This window comes from Lagopus muta, chromosome 1, assembly GCF_023343835.1.
Source record: "Lagopus muta isolate bLagMut1 chromosome 1, bLagMut1 primary, whole genome shotgun sequence".
Lineage (NCBI taxonomy): Eukaryota > Metazoa > Chordata > Aves > Galliformes > Phasianidae > Lagopus > Lagopus muta.
In genome coordinates this window covers 50,288,253-50,311,068 of record NC_064433.1, presented here as the reverse complement: position 1 = coordinate 50,311,068, position 22,816 = coordinate 50,288,253, and the positions used below count along the sequence as shown (strand labels likewise).

Genomic DNA, 22,816 nt, shown 5'->3' with positions numbered 1-22,816 from the left:
CCTTCTCCTGGTAAGTTTGATGTGTGCTGAATGCAAACTCTGCCAGTGTATCATGGACTGCTGGAGGCTGTATGAGCTGGTGGGAGTCCTTCATGGGGACAAAAGGGATGGTGAGATGGTAGGGCAGAGGGACAAGGAGCAGAAGGGAGGACAAGCAGGCACACAGCATGCGTGTGCATGGAGATAACGCTCCCAGCAAAGCCCTATGCGAGGGGATATGAGGACCAAATGCTGCAGCAGACTCCAGGCTGTGGGAAACCTGCAGGGAGCACACTGCTCACTTCATAGCTAATTCATACAGAGGGAGTAATGCTGGGAGCCCCAGCTGGCAGAGAGAAGCCATTTACTGCCAACCCACTGCCAAGCACCTGCGCCAAATGCTAAATCACTGGAGGCAGTGCAGCTCAGTCAGCTCTGTCCTGAGCTGCACAGACACAGTGTCCTTGCTTGCCCCCGTGCATAGTGGGACCTTTGATAAGCAGGTGGAAGCTGCAGTATCAGGTGAAGAGCTTACAGCCCTACTTTGTCCTTTGACACTGTCAGAGCTATGGGCACAATATGGAAGGGATGAGGGGACATGCAACAGTGGGAACACGGCTTTGCAGAGCCCTGCTATGTACAAGCCATGCAGCAGATCTATAAGCTCTCCCTATTCTTCTTTTCTTGCCTTCCCCAGCTTCTGCTTGCATGAATCTTCCCTTCTTGCTTGCTCTGCTTGCTTGTCAAATTCCCAGGTGACGTGGCACTTCAATGTGTGCTGACACTGTAGCACAGCTCAGCAGCAAGGACACCCCTTTCCCCATGCTGGAGCCAACCTGGTTGCTGCACTGGGGATTGTTTTTCTTTTCACACTCAAGCACTTGATGTTGTTTTCTGCACCTTGAACCTCCCACGTCTCTCCTTGTGCTGGAATACGTGCACTGTTTCTAGATCTGTGGTTGCATTTCACAACCCAAAGTGTTGGAGAAAGAAGGGAACAGCAGTCAAGAATGGTGATGCTCTGACCTTGTTCCCTTTTAAGGGTGAAACCTAAATAACATGGGACAAAAAGGATGGGGGAAACCTGGGGAGAAGGCATGTTTAGCACCTCTGCAAGATGTGGCTCCCATTCATTCATTCTGCCTGGATCCAAGAGCCTGCATTTTTGGGGAAGCACATGAACAAGAGGCTCGATAGCCAAGAGGGAATTCCAGTCTGCCCGGTATCAATACACATGCTTCAACTGGTCCAACAGCTTAAAGGCAGAGGCAAAGAAAAGGTGTTATGTCCTTGATATAAAACTGTCACTAATTAAGGTCAAAGGAACTCAAATGCTCTTCTCACACAGTCTCCCCTCCAGACTGATTAGCAATCTGCAGTCTCTGCTCCCAGCCTTTCAACTTAATTAATGATTACTTGTCATCGCTCAGACTGATGAGCTCGGCTTTAAACCTGCGGGGGCTGCCACACCTGGGACGAGCTGAGCGTGGGGCAGCAGGGACAGAAGCAGAGAGGGGAGAAGATCCAATGGAAGAAGGCAAATGATGGTTGAAGAGCCCCTGGATGAGCTATTTGCCCTGTCTCCTTTATCAGCTTCTTAATCAAAACGGCTGATTCTCTCACCTTGTCATCCTATTGCCTGGGGCTGCTCTCCCACGCAGCCCGGTTGTAGTGTACAAAGAAATCATCTTACTGCCTGTACCTTTCCGTGACGGAGAAAATGAAATCCATCTCACTCATTGAACGAGCGGAGGAAGCAGATGAAAGGCTGGAAGGTTTGCAAGGATGCTTCATGGGGCTTCCTTAGCAGCACAGAGGATAATTACTGTGATGGATTTAGAGTCTGCTAGAAAGGCGAAAGTGAAGGAAGTAATGGAGTTCAGATGTTGGCTTGATACCCTGGAGCTTAATTACCTCAACTGCTGAAGACTGAAAGGCAGCAGATTCTTGGTGTTTGTGCATACTGCAGCACACTTTGCATTCACCGGCATGGGCAAGCAGCTGCTGCAGAGAAAGACCCTTTGCTTAACAACATCCATGACACCTTATTGGGAGGTTTGTACACAGCTATTGCTTCTGCTTGAAAGAGCCAGATCCTGAGCCTGGCTGGTTTTGTCTGTGTCTTACAGCATGAGCTCTCTGTGCAGGGTTGAGGGACTGGCGAGGTCACTGCTGGGCTCAGTGGCTGTGGGTACAGCGTGTCACTGCAGAGCCGTGCTGTGAATGAAGGGGGAAACAAAGTGCATATGGAGGACAGGCAGTAGTGAGCAAGGCCTTGGGTCAAGTCCTGTCTGCCAGGGAACAGTGGCACGTGTGGCCCATCAAAACACGGTGCTTAGCAGTGTAAGGCAAGGGAAAAGGGGAGGTTGGGCCAAGTGTAATGTCAACATAGCGGAGGGAAGACAGTGGCGTTGTTTGCATTGTTACTGCAACAGACACCTCTGGAATAGACTGAAAGCAAGGGAAATATTCATTGCTGCCTGCTGCACCCCTGCCTTTCCACTCCAAGCATACAGTCAAGAGCAGTCATGGAAAAACTCCAGCACCAGGCAAACAAAGACTTGAAGAGCTGTGGACAGCAACGTCCTGAGCACTCAAGCTAAAAGCTTAGCTCTGAATCTCAGCTAAGTGTGTTCCTGGTTGCAAGGAAAGCTTCCAAGCTGCATCTAGTTTGCAGACATCATCAGCAGCCAAGGCAACTGCAATGATAAGAGCACCCCAGCCGCCTGCTCTTTGGCACTTTAATGGTCTCCTCAGCAACAAGGTTGTTGACTGCCAAGTGTACGTGGATATGAAGCTTAGGCTGACGCAATGACAGAAAGACAGAACAGAACAGGCTGAACACAGAAGTCACCAGCTCCTCACCCAAGGGACCACATTGTAAAGCCCCTGCCCAGATGTCAGGGGGCTGAGGTGCCAGGGAGGAACAGCTCTTCACAGCACGGCCACTTTTCTGGGCACAGGGCAAGGCACGAGTGCAACCACTTTATCCCCACCAGCTCCACACTTACACAGGAGCACAGACTGGGCAAGGCTGCTTTCCCTCTTCACAAAGCATGCCACCTCTCAGCTAGATGCAGTCCCCCCGAGATTCTCTTTCTCTCTGTTTGTACAGTATCACAGCAACTAACTAGATTTTAAGTTTGGATTTCTTGGCTGTGGGAGCCGAGATCAGAAGGTGAGTCAGCAGCTGTGTACTCTGATCTGCAAACAGGCTGGTGTTTGAATTCAAACAATTTCGTGTTGTCACTTCCAATTTCAGTGCCACAATTGGGAACAGCAGTTACTGAACCCAATGCTGTGCCCACGGCCTGAAACATCAGTAAAGGGGAATGAGCTGCTCTGAAAAGAGAGAACTGGACAGGGAATTCAAAAAAGGCTGACAGGATTTTATTGAAGTTTGAAATATGAAAAGGTCAGATTGTCTCCCACCCCCTCAGAATCCTTCCCATCCAGCACGTCATAACAAAGTACCAGCACTCACAGTGACAGCCCCAGCCAGCACAGCTTCCAGCACACCTAGAACAATGCGTATTCTGATGCAGGTGGGAACTGCGGCACATTTTCTTGTCATCCTGCTATCGCTCACGCCCCACCTCCAAGACTTCACAGATCCCTGCTTCAAAGCAAAACTACCCTGTCTCTGTTACCAACCAGAGAGCAGCAAGGGAGATTCCCCGCATCCTTCACAGCTGCATTACTCTGGGCTCCCAGCAGAAGTCGTTACTCATTCCTCAAGCTGAACTTCAGACCATGGAGCTGTGCGTCTCCACAAGCAAGAAACACACGATGGGTGTCAGCCAGTTTTGGGTTTGGCTGCCACAGCCACAAATCCACCTCCACCCCAACCCAACGATGTGGGGCACCTTCTGTTGCTACTGGACCCCGGCCTGAAACAGCCAGTAGTGGATACAGAAAAGTCACTTAGAATGACTTTGGTGGGTTTTTTTTCTTCAAATAAAATGTAGATGCATGCCTAAAACTGCAGTAGGATTAAGTCATTCCCTAACCCTCACTGTTGCATCAGGGTAGCTCTGACCTGATGCCTACCTGGGTATTCTTCACAAGTGTTTCACTCTGAGATTTAAGCACTGTCTTTCAGCAGTGCTTCAAAAACCAGGCCCAGTGGAACCTGTCAGTCTGATTAAAAGCATTGTATCCCACCCCTAACTGGTCAGATACTCTGCAGGCTCTAGGGAAGTTTAGGATTACGTCTTGGTGCATGCTTCTTAAGGCAGTGTGTTTGCTCAGCTGCTACCACACAGAATTAGGGACGTGTTATTCCTATAGTACAAAGCCTTCTGTTGTCCAAGATGCCCACTTCCCACCCCCCCCCCATGCAGTTTAATACTGCAGTGGTGGCAAAAGATGCCTGTTGCAAGCAGATAGATCTGTGATGCTGGCAATTTTCCATGGCATTAGCCACCACCTGCACTGAACTGCAGTGCTAAGGAGAAGGCAGAATACCTCTGCTCTGGAAGGGGTACCCTATTCAGTGCCAGCCTATTTTTTTTCCCCAAAAGTCTCAGCTGCAGCACTCTCTTGTCAAATCTTACTGCCTCCTCATGAGGCAACCATGGCAGCACCCTCAGGGCCTGCAATGTTTATTCAGAGATGCAGGCCTTCTTCTCTAAGCCTTCTCCTTCTGGATCACAATGATGAGAGGACTTGGAAGCCTGTTACCTCTTCTCCATCTGCATCTGCAGGCTGAGCGATGTGAAGCTGGCCAGGAGGTCTGTAACCTCATCCACCTGTCAGAAGAATACAGTTGGCCATCAGGCACAGGAACACAGCTGCCCACCACCACAGAAGAAACCCCCATGCAGCAAGGACTATTCTTCCACCAGGATTGCCAGTAATGCCCAAACTGAGTGTATGCTACAACTCCTGCTGGCTCCACAATCATGCTCAGAAAAGTCCTAATCTAAGGCAAAAGGAGCTTTTGCCCCTTCCTCAGGAAGCTGATGCTCAAACTCCACCTCAGGCAATACAGCCAGCCCTTAAATAGAAGTGTGCTGACGCATTACCCAGAACTCAACAATGAGTACTTGTGCTACCTTCTGCCCTTAAAATGATTGTGCCCTCAGTCGATCCGATCTTCAGCTTCTCTGCTGAGCTGCTAAGCACAGTAACACCTTCTGCATTTTGAATTCCAAACAAAGGAGTCATCCATCTATCCTGGCTGCTTCACCCCGCAACAACACATCCACAAGCATGTCTTCAATGTCACCTTGTTTATGTAGCTGAATTCTCCTGAACACAGAAGTCACAGCAGAAACAGGTGAGTCACAGTAGCTCAGCACTACCTACCTGCTCCTTTGTGCTGGTCATCTGTAGCTTAGAGCAGAGGTCATCCAGCTGTTCCTTTTGCTCATGCCTCCCCAGACGGTCCAGGTATTCCCGCAACATCTGGATAATCTGAAGCCATCAGGAATAAGAGGAAACATCAGACAGCAGCATCACGCTGGGTTGCTTTTAGGAAGACCAGCTAAACTGCCAAGCACAGACTTGCTGTTGAGTACATGATTCATAGAAGAGAGCGCATGCAAAGCGACTGGAGAGCACTAAAGGTTCTACCAGAGGCCAGGGAGTCACCAGAGGTGTCCATCAGCCACAGGCAGACCAGTTATGATCCGTTTGTGTAGTTTTAGAACAGGAAAGAGAGACAAGCTCAGCTGAAGAAGTACAAGGTTTAGGCTTGCCAAGAAAGCACCAAGCTTTTCTTCATGGCCAGCTGTCTTCCCTCACTGTGAGGAGCAGGAACTTCCCACTCCTGCAGGATCTGTTTGCGCACAAAGAATAAAAACCCTTATGGCTATTCTATGGTTCCTGAAGCAATGCCCACACCTCATGTATGTGAGGCAGCATTGTGACTGCTTTCCTTTCCCATGCCCCCACACACAAGAGCAGTGCAGAGTGCACTGAGAATGCCTGACAAAGTAGAGTCCCTGCTGAAATGTGTGTGCCACAGCTATAACCCCATGCTGTGGTCCCTCTCCTGCCACAAGGCATCCATCTTACATGGTTGCTGAAGAAAAGAGTGTGTTCCATACAGCCTGAGAAATAAGACATTCAATGCTTGGCCTACCACAGCCAAATTGACACACAAAAACCAAGAGAAGTAGTTGGAAAAAATCAACATATCTGAAAACAGAAGGAAAAAGCCAAACTTTCCTTGGATAAGCTAAAAGCCTAGAGACAGGTAATTAAAACAGCTGCTACATGATCCCTGACCGAAAGAGTACTGAAGACTGACAGAAGCTGTAGAGCCTTAGCAGAGCATGGGATTGTTTCTTTTACCTGTTTCACTTCAAGGCGCACGGCCTCCAGGCTGTGGGAGATTCCTTCCTGTAAGATGTTTAGCTTCGACTTAGCGAGGTGCAGCGGGGTTCTGCCAGCTCGATCCAAGGCATCGACTCTGGCCCCTGCAAATGCATGAGTAAGGGCAGAAAGGGAGGTCTGTCTTAAAAACTTGGTGTTCCTGGGGAATATCGACAGGGGCAGGGCAAGAAAGGGACAGGCAGTAATTGTTATAGAGGAAATGTTACCTCCGCGCAGCAGCGTGGTGATGACGGGAACATGGTTCGTGCAGGCAGCTGGGGAGGGAAAACACAGGACACACAGCTCAGAGGTGCTACAAACAACAAAGGAGTTTCTGCTCAAGTGTGGAACTTGTCACTTCCCAAAAGGTTTTTTTGCCACAGGAAAGAGGAACAGCTCCACCGTTAAGCATGACCTCATGCTCAGGGTACTTTGGCTAGAACACATCTCACACTCCTCAGGACAGGCAGAGGGAAGGAAATGGATTTTCTCTAATTCTGATCCTTAAGTCCTCCTGAGGGGTGAGGCGAAAAAAGTGCTAAGAATCATAAGTCTTTAAAGCTGGGGACATATAGTGTGATGCACAGGAAAAAGGAAGATGCAGAGGAAAAATAGAATGCAGTGGTCACCTCATTTCTCTGCATGCAAAGGTCATCTGACTGGCACTTACCCAAGTGTAAGGGAGTGTTTCCCAGCCCATCTCTCTGATTTGGGTCAGCCCCGTGATCCAGAAGCAGTTGCACTGGAAGCAATAACACAGAGCCATGTTAGCCCCTTCCCTCTGCCCCACTGACAGCACCTTACTGGGGTGAGAAGCTTCATTTGGCAGAGCATTGCTGACCCATAGGTCCATATGGCAGCCAGCAGGCTGCAGAAGGGATGCTTTGTTCAGCTTACACAGACAGCAAATGGAAAATTAAGAAAACCCTCTGAAATGGACAAGTTGGATGATCAAAGATCCCTTTCCCACTCACCAATGTGATCGTTGCCATTGCAGGAGGCAAAGTGCAGGGCTGTCCGGCCTTTATCATCTGCAGCACAGGGGTCAGTTCCATCCTCCAGGAGTTGCTGCACTGACAGTGCCAAGGAAGAAAAGGATACAGGTAAGTTGAAGGGACACCTGATCAGAAAGGGGTGATGCTACCAGCTCTTCTGCAGGTAAATATGGACTCTGTCTATGGTCAGAGCTCATAAATGAATGCTTCCATCAGTTCATGAAGCAAGGTATACTGTGAGCTGGAAAGTACAAAATGACAGACAGCCCCCCATGCACCCCATCCTGAAATGTCAGGGGTTTCTACAAGTCAGATCTGTTTCCAGTTGTTCACAACATGGTCTGAAGACAGGCAAAAGAGAAACAATGACGGGGCAAACGACTTATGGCAGTATTGCTGATGAATACTTAGTATCAAAACCGAACTGATCTTACAGTACAGAGAAGTAAAGAGTCCCAGAAAGACTGGCTGGGGCTCTGATCTGTGTCACACTATGTCATTTATCACACGGGGTATGGCTTAGAATCATAGAAGTGCAGAGTATCCTAAGTTGGAAGGGATCCAGAAGGATCATCAAGTCCAACTCCTGGTTCCACACTAAAGACCACCCAAAAATCAGACCATATGTCTGAGATCAGACAGGCTTGGATCATCACTTTTTCATTTCTGCCACAAGACTACTATCCTACTGCTGACAAGTGGGCAAAAGTTACTTACCAAAAAGCTGGAGTAATAGCAGGCTGTTAATTTAGCCTAAGGCAGCTGGACAATCAGCACTGTGAACCCAATACAGTGAAATAAATCAGTATTACTATTAGCCTTGCTCTGTTCAGAGAATGGAACAAAAGGCACAAGAAAAGCAGCTTCTAGATCTGCAGCATCTAAAGCACGATTTCTGCAGACTATCTGCACCTTCCTCCTCCTTGTGCTCTGCTGAAACAAAGGGCTTTGACAAACTGCCCTTCCAGGAAGTGGCCCCCTGTCAGGTTGGCAGAATTCTCACCTGTATCCAGATCATTGCCGTTGGCAGCCTCACGCAGCCTCTTCAGAGCTGTGGAGGAAAAAAAGCCATTACTGGAAAGCATGGAGGAGGAAGGGAAAGGGAAGGGGACGGGGGATAGGGAAGGAAAGAGGGAAGGGGCGAGGAAGGGGACAGGGAAGGGAGGGGATAGGGAAGGGAGGGGAAAACCGCTCCCGCTCACCGTGGCTCTCCTTGCCCGTAGGCCCCAGGCGGCGGTGGAGGCGGGCGGCCCTGCGCAGGCGGCGGGCCGGGATCTTGCCGGCTGGCTCCTCTCGCTGCCACAGGACGTGCAGGTAGCCGAGGGGGGCTCCCGCCGCCCCTCCGAGCGCCGTCCCGGCTCCCAGAGCCGGTTCCGACTCCGTCCCTGCCGCGGACTCGGCCGCGGCCCCGCCACCGCCCTCCATTCCTTCACGGGCCGGGCCGGGCCAGGGCGCGCGGGGTGCGAGGAGAGGGGCGGGAAGGGTCGTCACTATAGCAACGGTTGTCTCGACCAATCAGAGTCGCCTCAACTCAGCGGATGCAGCCAATGGGATGGAAAGGAGACGAGAAAAAAGGCGGTGTCTAGGGTGCGTTGACGGGCAGGCAGACTCTCCAATCAGAGAGAAAAACCTCTGAAGACGGGCAGTTATTTCAACCAATAGACAGACTGAACAGCTTCCCCCCTCCGCCGTAGCCTTTTCCGGCCGGCCGCCCGGAGCGTGCCGCTTGGTCCCGCCCCCTCTTCCTGGCCGCCCAGGGACCGCGCCGCGCCATGGCCTACCCGGGGGAGGATTACGACAACGATGTGCGGGCGGGCCGGGGCCGGGGCCGGGTCGAGGGTGGGGGTCTGCGGCTCGGGCTCGTCTCGGTAACCTCGCCGCTTCGTCTTTCCACAGGCCGCCTACGACCCGTACGCCTACTCCAACGACTATGACATGCACACGGGTGAGTGCGCTCCCGGGCCGCCCCGCGGGGATTGGGCTGTAGGACTCGCTCCTACGCTGCGCCTCTCTCCCCTCAGGAGACCCGAAGCAGGACCTGGCCTACGAGCGGCAGTACGAGCAGCAGACCTACCAGGTGATCCCCGAGGTGATCAAGAACTTCATCCAGTATTTCCACAAGACCGTGTCCGACCTCATCGACCAGAAGGTGTACGAGCTGCAGGCTAGCCGCGTCTCCAGCGACGTCATTGACCAGAAGGTGTATGAGATCCAGGACATCTATGAGAACAGGTGGGGCCGTTCCTGCGTTCTTGTTTCTGGACCATAAAAAGAAACGCTGGCATTGTTGTTTCACTTCTTTGAAATAGTCTGAAACTTCAATTGATCACCAAGGAGAAAAGAGGGAAAAAAAAGCAACAAAAAAACACCTATATTTCTGGGCTATTAGTGTAACATAAATCTATGTGGGTTGTGACCTGTCTGAAAGAAAGCGCTGGTTTTGTATGTTGGCAGTAAAAAGTGACCTCTACAGTGGCTCTTTGCAGACTGAGGGACGTGCTTTAGTAGGAAATATTGGTGATAGTTGGATGGTTGGACTGCGTGATCTTAGAGGTCTTTTCCAACCGTAGTGATTCTATAATCTGTGAAGATATTCCCCCTCTTGCTTGTAGCTGTGTTTCTTTACCATAAAGAGAATGCAAGTAGAACACATGCAGCCATTCCATACTTAAAGGCCTAGGGCCCCCGGTATAGGAATGATGTGGAGCTGTTGGAATGGAGAGGAAAGCCACAAGATGATCAGAGGGCTGGAGCACCTCTTCTGTGAAGAAAGGATGGGAGCTGGGCTTGTTCAGCCTGGAGAAGGCTGTGAGGAGACCACATTGTGACCTTCCAGTACTTGAAGGGAGCTTACCTACAGGAGGGAAATCAGCTTTTTACATGGGTAGATAGTTATAGGGCAAGGGGGAACAGCTTTAAACTAAAATTAGATGTTAAGGGGAATTTTTCACTGAGAGGTTAGTGAGGCACTGGAACAGGCAGTTGCCCTGGAACTGGCAGTCCAGAGAGGTTCTGGATGCCCAGTCCCTAGAAGTGTTCGAAGCCAGGTTGGATAGGGCCCAAGGCAACTTGGTCTAGTAACTGATTTAATAGTTGGCAATCCTGATGCTAACTAGGTGGTCCTTGAGGTTCTTTCCAACCCAAGCCATTCTATGATCAGTTTTTTAACTACTTTGTTGTTCTCATTCTTTGCTTCAACACTGGAGTTAGTAAAGGGAGATAGTGTTCTACTTCTATCAAGTCTAAGCCCTCTGTATTATGGTGTCTAACTCCTGCTCTTTGATACTAAGAACCATTTTCTTATACCACATGACTTATCTTTCAGCTGGACAAAGCTGACGGAAAGGTTTTTCAAGAACACCCCATGGCCAGAGGCAGAGGCCATTGCCCCACAGGTTGGAAATGGTAAGCATTTCTTTTCCGTTCTGTTTCCTTATCAGAGAATGGAGGAACTGAACCACTTTTGATATATTAGTGAGCCAGTGCATGGTTTTTATGATTTGTTGGTCACTCATCTTTGTTCACTGTGGCAGCTCCTTCTGTAGGTGCCTGTGAGAAAGTCAAGTGAATGAAGCATCCTCTTGTACTTGTCTTTGTTAACTGTGGCAGTTGGAGCACCACCAGTGCCTCAGAGATCCAGTTGCCTAAGCCTTGTGGTTTGCTGATGTCCAATTCTCTCATCTTTTTCCAGATGCAGTTTTCCTCATCCTATACAAGGAGCTGTATTATAGGCATATCTACGCCAAAGTCAGTGTGAGTATTTGCCCTGTGTCTTTTGGTTATGCTTGGCTTTTCTGCCATAAAAGTTAACAAGTTGCACTGCTATTACAGCATCACTGGTTCCATAACTTTTGCAAAACAACATTGAATAGACTTATGAGGTATGGGGCAAGTGACAATTAGGGAAGTTTAAAAATCTTGCCTTCTGTCAGTTTAGTAAGGATTTGCTGATTTATGAAAAGCAAGACTTGTCAGTCTTCCTGAGTTGTCCACCCAGTCTTGGAGGAAGAGGAAACTGCAACAAAGACTGTGTTAGTAAATAGTTTTTTTCCTCACAAGTTCTGTTTTGTTTCCAATTCTCTCCCTTGTCTTATAGGGGGAGAGAGTGAGCAGACAGTTGTGTGGTGCTGAGCTGCTGCTGGGTTATATGACAACAATGAGGTGGGGAAGAAGGAGATGTTGGGAAGTAGCTGAATTTTCTTTCTGTTAGAGCTGTATAACTGCATGACTTGTAGGTCAGTTTGTTTTGTGTGTTTTTTCTTGGCTCTTTATTTGTTCTTCAGATTAGCAGGTGTGTGAGGGAGTGTCACAAGAGGAGTTTGAGTTGCTTGTAATTGGAAGACCAGATGGGGTCAGAGTGCGTTGTGGATAGGAAAAAATGGGCATCACAAAGGATATAGGAGAAGAAAACAGAAGGAGTAATGGTCTGAAAAAAAAACAAAACAAAAACCCTTCTTTTCCTTAAAAAGGCTAATTTGAAGTCAGTAGGAAAATCAGAGTAGTTCTTGTCTGTAAGAAAGAAGCAGAACTGGTGTGTGACTTACATGGTGAATGAGTAATAATTGCAGTTTTGGTTTGGACCAGAGGGTGGAGAAATGGGTTAATGCAGGAGTCTTTTTGAAGTTCCCAGATCAAAGACTTGCCTTAACAGGTGAAACTGGTTGCTTGAATTGTTTTGTAGGAGGTTCCCAAGCTGCCCATGGGGTGTCTACAGGTGACACGAGATAATTCTAGGAATATGATTCCCTCCTGTGTTTATTGATCTTACAAAGCATTTAAAATTAATTCTTTATGCAGAGGGTGGTGAGGCAGTGGCACAGCTGACCATAGAACTGTGGGTGCCCCATCCCTGGAGGTTCAAGGCCAGGGATGGGGCCCTGGGCAGCCTGAGCTGGTGGGTAGCAGCCCTGCCCACAGCAGGGTTCTTTAAGGCCCCTTCCAAGCTATTCTATGATTCTATGATATGATTGTCTAGAAGCAGCTGAGTGTCAGGATTTACAAAGGCTCCTCTTGAGGGGGAGGAGGACAAGAAGCTGTGGAAGTTAATAGGCAGCTCCTATGTCTGGACAGCAGAAGGAGGAGAAGGAGACTTAAAGTGTTGTATTCACTTCATTGCTTAGTTGTACTAGAAGCTACCTGGACTTGAAAAGGCAGCCTTCTTCTGCTAGACAATAGTGAGACAATGTCATGCTTTCTGGATGGTGTTAGTGGTTAGTGACTGGTTGAATGTCAGCTCTTATGTCACCAAAACAGACCTATTGCTATGGCTGTCCTTTATAGGATATTGCCCATAAGCTTAGTCTTGCTGTACTTCAGACTAAATGGACTGTACTTTTTTCTCATTGCAGGGGGGGCCCACTCTGGAGCAGAGATTTGAATCTTACTACAACTACTGCAATCTTTTCAACTACATCCTCAGTGAGTTGCTGCAATTAATCTTTGGTTTGTGAATTTTGGAGAAGACTGAATGCAGAGGATGAAGTTGGAGAAAGGGAGAGAAACCAAAACGTGTTTGTTTATAGCTCACAAGCAGATAAGTGGTCTATAAGCTTTCCATATGTTTAAATTTGCAACAAAGAGCACTTTACACCCGTGCATTTAAAACCACAAAAAGCCCAAATAGTTGACAGTGCTTTCTGAGAAGCCTAAAGAAAAAAAAAATCACCTTCTATCTTGCTGACAACTTACAGCTTCATTTTGGTTTTTGATCAAAGTTAGGAACTTGCAGTGGTATTTCACAGCTGCTTACCCTTCTTGAGTCCACTTGGGACAAATTAAAATGTTTGTGACTCCCTGCCAGTCTTGCAGAGAAAAGAGTGGCTGGGATAGACCCCTAAAGTTTTTGTGCAGCTTCCAAGAATCACTGCTGTTGAGCATTCACGCTTTAGAGATTAACTCAGTGCACACTCATATTCCTTAAAAATAAAAGTACCTCAGATAGGCAGAGCTACATATTTACTTCCTGCTGGAAGCTTCACTCATCTTCTGTGTTTTTCAACTTGCAAAGCTTCTGTTTTCTTGATTCATTTTATTTTATTTTGTTCCTTCAATTCTGCCACTGTCCTTGCTCAAGGCATTAAGCCTCTCATCTGCTACTGATGTTCTTCTGCAGATGCTGATGGTCCTGCTCCTTTGGAACTGCCCAACCAGTGGCTCTGGGATATCATTGATGAATTCATATACCAGGTGTGTGACTCTTAAGACTGGGGTATTTTTGGTAGCCTTGTGTTAATGCTATTAAATTTTCAATCATCTTTGTGGGGCTCATATCTAGGGTTTAAGTGCAGATCAAAAAGCTTAGGTGAGTGCTGTTATTTGTGGGTCACAGAATAGGTGTCGTTGTAAATGTACAGGTTTTGTAAGTTACTGAGAATTGTCTGGGGAGTCTTGAACTGATACTGATGTTTCCATTTCAGTTGTTGCTTAGCTTTGGTTTGGTTTGTTATTTAAGCTTGGCTGCATTTCTACCTGATTTGTATAAGGCAGCTGACTGAAATCTGTTATAATCCCAAATACAAGATCATACTAGTTTTCTTGTGTTCTGTGGTTTGACTATAGTTTTGAATTTCTTAAAATGACTTGGTTGCTCTCCTCTTTAGACATCAGATATGTATTTAGTTGCCTGTCCTAATTGTCAGAGATCTTTCACTTTGTTCTGTTTTCTGGCCTTTTCTCTCAGATTGCCTCTGTACAGTATCAGATATTCTCTAGGTGCTTTAATAGTGGAATAATTTACCATATTAATTGCCAGCTGATCTCAAATTAGCCTCTTTTTCCATGTCACTTGTAGCTTGTACTGCATTGTGTGATCAACACGTGAGCTTAATGCACTTAGATGTAGCACATCCAGACCATCCCCTCACCATCAAGTCTGCTCTTTCCCCACAGTTCCAGTCCTTCAGCCAGTACCGCTGCAAGACAGCCAAGAAATCTGAAGAAGAAATTGATTTCCTTCGTTCCAACCCCAAGATCTGGAACGTGCACAGTGTCCTTAATGTGTTGCATTCTCTGGTGGACAAATCCAACATCAACCGGCAGCTAGAGGTCTATACAAGTGGAGGTGAGATGGCTGGGTGAGGTTGTGTCTGTGCTGCCTCGCTTTGATTTGACCAAGCTCTGTTACTTTTGTTTGGGAGCCCAATCAAACCCTTAGTTGGGCGAGGGAAGGGAACCTGGTGTAGGGAACCTGCTTTGGCAGGGGGTTGGTCTCGATCTCTAGAGGTCCCTTCCAACCCCTACAATTCTGTGATCCTGTGAAGAGGTTCTCTAAACCTTACATGAAAAAATGGGAAATGGAAAAATCTCTTGCTTCTTTTGCTTAGAAGCAAGAGACGTTGAAAGAAGGGCTTCCTCCTTTAGAGGGCAACATCATGGTTTGTGAATTTTTTTCTCTAGGTGATCCCGAAAGCGTGGCTGGTGAGTATGGTCGTCACTCCCTCTACAAGATGCTGGGCTATTTCAGTCTGGTTGGGCTGCTGCGTCTGCACTCCCTGCTGGGGGATTACTACCAAGCTATCAAGGTTCTGGAGAACATTGAGCTCAACAAGAAGGTAAGAAGATATGTTGTAAACATCCCACTGTGGTTTTCCAAATGCTTTTGTTTAGTTAGGCTCCTGAAAGGTTGTCCTAATGAATTGTACAGCTGAGGAGCTGTTTGTAGCTGCTGCAGTTGTCAGGAGTTTGTTTATAGGATTAGCTGGAAGAAGCCTCTGGTTCCACAGTTGTGTATGCTGAACACAGCTGGAGCTTTGGCAGTAAGTCAAGCCATATGATAATGACTGTTGCTGTTGTAACACATATGCTCAGTTCTTTAGGAGGTTTGTTTGCTGTGTTGTGCAAGGCAGTGTAATGTGGAATATTATTTGAACTGTAAGTGAAAGCACAATACTGGCAGGATACATCAGTTCCACCTTGGTCTGTGCCTCATGCTGTTTTTTGTGACTGTTCTCACTGTGCACACTCCTACCTTGCACGTGTTTGCCCTAGATACAGATGTCACTTGTGACAAGTGGTATTAAAAAAGAAAAAAAGTCCAGCTGCAACACAGTCTTGGCCCAAAGCTTGGAGTGTACTGGCAAGAATGGGAGTTGAGCAAAGCAATGTTATGTGCAGTGTAAGAGACCTCTGCTTGCAGAAAGCTGGAACTGGGAAACATGGGAGGCAAAACGATCTGCTTATTGAGGCAGCGAGGAAGCTACTGCAGGGATGGGTGTGAGGGGGAGGTATCCTGAAATGTGTGACAGTGGATTGAAGGCCAAGCTGTTCAGGCTGAAGGTGATTGTCTCCCCTCTAAGACTGTCTGTTGCTCCATCCTTGTCAGAGCATGTACTCTCGGGTGCCTGAGTGCCAAGTGACCACTTACTACTACGTGGGCTTCGCATACCTCATGATGCGGCGTTACCAGGATGCCATCCGAGTCTTTGCCAACATCCTCCTCTACATCCAGAGGACTAAGAGCATGTTTCAGAGGACAACCTACAAGTATGAGATGGTAAGAAATAAAATAGGTATAGGCTTCCCAAAAGAAAAGGCTGCTGTCCCATTCCCTGTCCTTTCTTTGGCACCTGATAAGCTCTGTCCAATAGTCTGACCTTATATTCCTGGACTCATGGTAATTAAGGGATCATTTCACCTTTAATATTTTCTGTTGGCTGTTTTGCTGATTTCTTTAGTTGCTCACGATTGCTCCTGCTCTGCTTGCATGTTCCCCTTGGGCATTGTTGCTAATGGGTGTCAGCTGGAAATGATACTCCTGCCAAAGATTCTTACATCTCAGTCCCACTCCTGTCTCAGTGTACTTCCATTATCAGATATATTTCCATTATCATGCAGTCATTCACAGATTATTTAAACTTATTGTGGGTAAAACAAAACTCATGTCTCTTTTCAGCTAAGCTGCCTGTGATGTTTATTTTGCTGTGTTTTTTTACCCTCTGCTGCTGCTTGTCATCCTTGTGAATCATTTCTAATTCACTTGCATAACCAAATCATGCAGTTCTTAATTCCCTGACACTTCAAACATTTAGTGTTTAAGTTTTAGCTACACAGCTGTTTAAGACTGAGCTCATATGAATCTTCCTTCTCAGTTTTTTCTGCACTGGCCTCCCTAATAAGTCTCTTGCTGGTCTGTGTCAACAGTGTCTCTTAAACTCTCTTCCTTCCCTATGCCTGCTCCTCTGCACTTTCTCGCACCAAAGCAATCAAACCTGTTTCTGGCTATCCAGATTCTGTCTGGCTCTGGATACATTCACTCCTTTGTACTTTGTCCTTATAGTTTCCTCTTTGTCACTGATGACAGCCATGATACAGCATGCACCTGCTTTGCTCAAAGTGCTATTTCTTTGCATTGTCCCCCTTGAGCATTAGGACCTTCAGTTCTCAGGGTGAAGGGTCCATCTGTGAAAAACACAGCTCAGCTCTCTCTCACACCGTAAGTCCTGAGCACATTGCCAAGCTAACAGGCTGTCCTCTCTGTCCCAGATCAACAAGCAGAACGAGCAGATGCACGCACTCCTTGCCATCGCCCTCACCATGTACCCCATGCGTATCGATGAGAGCATCCACCTGCAGCTGCGTGAGAAATACGGGGATAAGATGCTGCGCATGCAGAAGGGTGATGCTCAGGTCTATGAGGAGCTCTTCAGTTACGCTTGCCCCAAGTTCCTCTCCCCTGTGGTGCCCAACTATGACAACGTGCACCCCAACTATCACAAGGAGCCTTTCCTGCAACAGCTCAAAGTCTTTGCTGATGAGGTTCAGCAGCAAGCTCAGCTCTCCACAATCCGTAGCTTCCTGAAGCTCTATACCACCATGCCTGTGGCCAAGCTTGCTGGCTTCTTGGACCTCACGGAGCAGGAGTTTCGCATCCAGCTGCTTGTCTTCAAGCACAAGATGAAGAACCTGGTATGGACCAGTGGCATATCTGCCCTGGATGGGGAGTTTCAGTCTGCCTCTGAAGTTGACTTCTATATTGACAAGGTTGGTATCTGTTTCTTGCTAACTAGGAAATTCCTTTACCCCAGAAATTCTGGAAGAGGCAGCACCAGCTTATAATCCAGTCTGTGGGAAATATTCCCGTGCTGTGTGAAGGACTTCTCTGCCTACAGTGAAGCTGTAGCCCTGCTTAATAGAAGTGCCAGTAGATGAACAGTGATGGGATACTTTTTGTCAACCAAGACAAAAAATCCCTAAATGTCATCCCCCAGACAAAGGGTATAGTTTGTCAGTGACCTTGGGAGGTAGCAGCTGAGTGACACAGAGTGCTGTCACTGTTAGGTGGGATTGTCAGTTTTGTAGGTATCCCCTACATTTCTCCTTTGCGTGATAAAGGAGGAATCTTGATCTGTCATATTACAGCTGTGTTTTTCACAGAAGCAGCATTTAGCCCTGTCTGCTCAAGATGATATCTAAATGCAAGGTATGGTCCTGTCACCAACCTGCCTGTGGAACTCAACACAGATGGGAAGTCTCTTCTAAGAGTTCATTTGTCAAAGGAGACAGCAGTAGCTATTAGGTTTTTGCTGCCCCCAAACAAGGGGAACAGATTGCTGCTTGTTCCTTGGTGTAGAGCTGTACCCACAAGATCTCACTTGTGCTTTGTCTTCCTTGTGTACCTGAACCAAGCTGACTTGCACTGTGGCCTAGCTCTCCTACTAGATTGCACCACTCTTAGCTGCTGGTAGAGGGAAGCAGAGCATGAGTCCGGGTTGGGACTGTTAAACTGCTGCACAGAGAGCTGAAAATAGGCAGAGTGCAAGAATGTGGGAAATGAATACGATGTGAGTTTAGGATCTGTCTCAGGTAAGCAGAAGGCGTTCCACAAGACCGAATACTTGCTGTGGGTCTAGTACATGTCAGGTATGGGTGCAGTGCTGGACTAGGGCTGGAGTGAAGCCCCTTTCATTGCACCTCCTGTTTGGCAGTGCTTGCTGTCTCCTGGTAGCACAGTCCTTTTCCTGACCTCGTGCTCTTCCTTCCCCAGGACATGATCCACATCGCAGACACAAAGGTTGCTCGGCGCTACGGGGACTTCTTCATCCGCCAGATCCACAAGTTTGAAGAGGTGAGGCCTGGGCAGGATAACTGCATGGTTCTGTAGGAAAAGTGGGGAAGACTTTGAGCTGTGCATGGCTGGGAGAAAGCATGTTTGTGCGTGACAGCTGAACTATGCTTCACTGGGGCAATCCTCAGCTTTGCACAGCACTGGGCAAGGCCAGGTGGTCTGAGCAGCAACTGCTCACTTATGAGGAATGTTGGGTTTGTTTGTGTGAGAAGTGCTCGTCCAATTGAAACTCATTGTAAAGGAGGACGGTTTTACTTTCTAGAGTTGCTGATTCCCTTGTCCCTAGATAATTGAGGCAGTTCTCAGTAATGCAGCAAAATCACATCTACATCCCCATAACCAAAGGTCTAGAAAGCAGCCTCAAATTTCTGGAGAATGGATGACTTCAGTGTTGCACTCTGCAGGGAGGTGACATGCTGCCACTGCTCTGTTCTCTCAGCAGATGCTGCTGTGGGTTGGAAACTTTGGCAGCAAATTCTGAAACAAGGGGATGGCTGAAGGTTTCTCTGTTAGTATACTGTTGCTAGAACATCACAACTTCTCCCTAAATCTTCCACTGTCCTTCTGGAGAGGAGGAGGAAGTTTGACTAATTCCCCTTCTATTTCACACACTGTCTGCACCTGCATGAGAGCATTTTTGTCGGTGGGTTGCAGAGAAGGGAGTTAGAGATGCTGGATTTGGGCTGCTGAAGGGATCAGCTGTATGCCAATCAGTGTGTTTTCTGACTTCTTTGCTTTCTTCTAATTGCAGCTGAATCGAACCTTGAAGAAGATGGGCCAGAGACCCTAAAAATTCTGTGGATGCAGCAATCAGCCTGAACGGAGGAGTGGGTGGGGGAGATTATTCTCCTTAGTGTGAGGGAGGGAAGCTCAGGATTCTGGCATTTCTGGAATCTCCTGTGGCTCAAAAGGTTTTTGTACTTTAAATAAGCAGACTCATTTGGCTCAAACGATTCTGCAAAGGACAAGACATCTAATAAAGGAGTGGAATTTTCCTGGTGAGCATTCAGATACTGATATGCTTTTTTTAATTTTTCCCCTTCTTTGTATAAGAACATAATTGCATCACAGGATACAGGCAGCTGCTGTTGGTTTGTGCTGTCTTTAGCTAAAGCTGTTGCAGCTGGGGAGTAATCCTACATACTGTGTAAGGCACAGGGTGCAGCAAGCAAGGGAAGGCTGTGGGACTGGTTAACAGAGAAAATGAGCTGTTCCACAGCATTTCCATAGGATATGGAAAGAGTTGCAAGTTAATATTACTCCTTTTAGCTGTTGCTTAACACTGAGTAAACCCAAATGATAGTTGCTTTTCTAGAAGGTTGCATCCTTGCCTTTTCACTCTTCTTTTTTCTTTAGCTGTTAAGAAATACAAATGATTCCAAATGAATCAAGATGTTTTTAAAGGAAGGGGGAGGTTATCTTTTAAGCATTCAACTAACATTAACTTAGGACATCCAACAAGATGCCCTTGCTGGGGGCTGCTCTATTTCAGCAAAAGTTATGCCCAAGTCCTGGCCCACAATGTAATGAACTTTGTTTCTCTGGAAAATCCCTAAGGGCATTTGATTTGTTAATAGCTTTTAAATACTTTGAACTTCAGTGCTAGTTTTTAACAGCTTTCCAGCCATCTTGGATTCTTCCAGGCAAAGCTGCATGGCCTTGGAAGAGGAAAAAGTAGTTGAAAACATGTTCTGTAAATGGGAATCAAGGACCTATACATTTTGAGGAAGACAGAAGGATGCAAAGAATGAATTGCACCTCCTCAGCCCTCCATACCATCTCCCCTCTCCTTTTGCAGACTGTCTTTAAATAGTTTTGTATTTGAGTAGAAGGAACAGGTGCAAGAGAAAATAACTGTAACAGCAAAGCTATACACTGCCTGCTTCATCTGCTTTTTTTGTACCCCTCCTTTTCATTCATTTCCACTGGTCTTGGCAGTTCAGTTTGGCTTCGTATGTGATTCTGTTTAGAAGTCAGGAGTAATTACCCTTTGTTGGATTATATGCTGTGTTTGAATGAGGGTCAAGTTTCTACTGTCTTTTATATTGTTCAAAAGTTGCATTTCACATCAAAAAATCCTGTAACTCAAGTAGCATCACAGCAGGCAACACTTTAAATAAGTAACTCCTGTTGGTCTCTATAGTATTTGCAGAACCTAAATGCCCTCAGTTTTGAAGGGTTTGAGGCAACAAAGTCCATAAAGAAATGGAAGAACTGAGAGGCTGCTGCATTGCAGCAAACCTCAGAGCTGCGTGTTATTCAGGAGAATCTGGTCCCTTTTATTTTTAGAGCTGGCACTTCTCTCTGGGTCTATTTACCAACAGCAGCACAGTGACTAAAGCTGTCAAACAGCAACTCCTCCTTTGCTTTCATATTACCCAAAGCTTCAGTCTTTGTATGTGCACTAAGATAGATGTGATGTGCAACAGGGGAAACTCTGGCAAGGCAGTGTCTCTGTGATCAAAGTCTTGTTCATAGCATTGCAAGTGAATCCAAGGTATTCCTGAGATTTAGTCTATTTTTAACTTGTGATTGATGTTTTTGGATGACAGACATTCACCACTGTACGTACCAACTTATCCTTTCCAGCAGTTACAAGCTGCTTTCAGATAGATGAATATGCTGCTGCTTTTGTTTGTGTCTGCCAGAGTGGCTTCCTGAGGATGTACAGAGACCATCCGCTGCCTGGTGCAGCTGGGCTGACTGGCTCCACGCCTTGCAAGGGACTGCTGAAACTTAACTGACCGGGACTGGCACTTGTGGAACGAAGCCAGGAAGAGCTGCAGCTCTCACAGAGCAGAAAGATGGGCTCAGTGAGATGCTGTGCCTGGCACCACTTGAGACTAGAGGAACGCAGGGCGTTCAGCAGCATCCACTGAGCCTTGCTGCTGGAAATGCACTCTGCTCAGTGGGTTTGTGACACCTCAAGCTTGGCCTGCTGCAGCGAGATGCTGATAACGTATGTGCTCTGAGGTAGTTTGGGTCTAAATGGTTTTAAGAGGAGGAAAAAACACAGGGCTATCAACCTCAGAGGAGGTTCAGGATATTGGATATTAGGAATAATTTCTTCTCAGCAGTGCTGCAGTGGCACAGGCTGCCCGGGGAGGTGGTGCAGTCACCATCCCTGGAGGTGTTCAAGAACTGTGTGGATGTGGCACTGAGGAATGTGGTTAGTGGGCAGTATCAGTGGTTGGATGGTTGGACTAGATTATTTTAGAGGTCTTTTCTGACCTTAATGATTTTGTGATTCTGCTTTGTGTCTCTGACCTGCAGTTGTGAAGGGAGTGAGCATGGTTCTATAATTAAGTAAACATCTCTGAGTCTGTGCTCCCTTAGGATATGGCAGGAAGACGCTGTCAGGCAGAGCTGGGGAAGGCTGAGCAGACAGCTCTGTTGTTACAATACCATGGCAATACTTCCTTTTTTCTCTACAAGGTATCTTTGGTAGTTATTCATGCGGCAGCTATTCTCAGACACTTAAGCTGTACCCTAGAAAATGTATTTTTTTGCCTTTTACAGCTCTGAGGCCATGGGCTGACAGAAAGAAATGGAGCAAGGAAGGAAGAGATGATGGTGGATGCCAATCCTGAGAGCTGACAGGAGAATAGGGTTGCAGAATCATAGAATGGCTGAGTTTGGAGGGACCTTAAAGATGATCTAGATCTAGCCCTCTGCTGTGGGCAGGGCTGCCACCCAGCAGGTCAGGCTGCCCAGGATCCCATCCAGCCTGGTCTTGAATGTTTCCAGGGATGGGGCATCCACAGCTTCTCTGGGGAACTTAGCCCAGTGCCTCAAATTTCTTCCTAGTGTTTAACCTAGATCTCTCCTCTTTCAGTTTTAAAGCCATTCCCCTTTGTCCTATCACTGTCAGACCACATACAAGCAGGAGGGGGACCAACTTTTAAATCTCCCTCTCAAGTGCTAGAATGCAATATTGAGATCTCCCTGCAGCCTCCTCCAAGCTGCACAAGCCCAGCTCCCTCAGCCTGTCTTCATAGGAGAGGTGCTCCAGTCCTCTGATCCTCTTTGTGGCCCTCCTCTGGACTTGCTCCACCAGCTCCCCATCCTTCCTGTGCTGGAGGCCCAGGCCTGAATGCAGTACTACTCCTGTTGGGATATTCTGCCCATTTAAAAATGTGCAGAGAAAGGGAGTTCTGAGCAATAAAATCAATGTATGTGAGATGGATCAGGCTTCCACAGAGGAAGCTAACTGGAAATGAAAAAATCTTCAGCAAAACAAGCAAATGCTTAATAAGGGGGAAGAAAGCACGCTCTTTGTCAGATCCTGGGGCAATCCATCTCCCTGTCAAGGGTTCCTGAGATCGTATCACACTCTTCCTCCCCTTCTTCCAGGGCTTCCTGCGAAGCATCCAAAGCCCTTATCTTCAAAGCCCTCCTGGCCCCCTGCCTACCCCTGGGACACCTATGGCCCACACGTCCTTCGCCGTCCCACGTTCCC

General features: G+C 47.3%; 2 protein-coding genes across 3 annotated transcripts; one reads left to right on the top strand and one right to left on the bottom strand.

Annotated features, from left to right (window-relative positions):
* Nucleotides 1-3,352: 3,352 nt before the first annotated feature.
* ANKRD54 (ankyrin repeat domain 54) lies at nt 3,353-8,767 on the bottom strand. Of its 2 annotated transcripts, none has more exons than XM_048932340.1 (8): nt 8,498-8,767; nt 8,299-8,346; nt 7,275-7,373; nt 6,971-7,042; nt 6,528-6,575; nt 6,280-6,404; nt 5,290-5,397; nt 3,353-4,730 (listed from the first exon to the last, which is right to left on the bottom strand). In XM_048932340.1, the coding sequence occupies exons 1-8, from the start codon at nt 8,718-8,720 to the stop codon at nt 4,659-4,661; spliced, it is 795 nt and encodes a 264-aa protein (XP_048788297.1). In that variant the 5' UTR covers nt 8,721-8,767; the 3' UTR covers nt 3,353-4,658. The 2 variants fall into 2 exon arrangements, with proteins under 2 accessions (XP_048788297.1, XP_048788306.1); XM_048932349.1 differs by having other exon boundaries at nt 7,275-7,368; nt 8,498-8,612.
* Nucleotides 8,768-8,994: 227 nt separating this feature from the next.
* On the top strand, nt 8,995-19,366 carry EIF3L (eukaryotic translation initiation factor 3 subunit L). The gene is made up of 13 exons (XM_048969074.1): nt 8,995-9,100; nt 9,192-9,240; nt 9,317-9,527; nt 10,621-10,700; nt 10,987-11,048; nt 12,644-12,713; nt 13,408-13,481; nt 14,184-14,355; nt 14,691-14,845; nt 15,616-15,786; nt 16,776-17,273; nt 18,277-18,357; nt 19,109-19,366. The coding sequence occupies exons 1-13, from the start codon at nt 9,068-9,070 to the stop codon at nt 19,145-19,147; spliced, it is 1,695 nt and encodes a 564-aa protein (XP_048825031.1). The 5' UTR covers nt 8,995-9,067; the 3' UTR covers nt 19,148-19,366.
* The last annotated feature ends 3,450 nt before the right edge of the window (nt 19,367-22,816 follow it).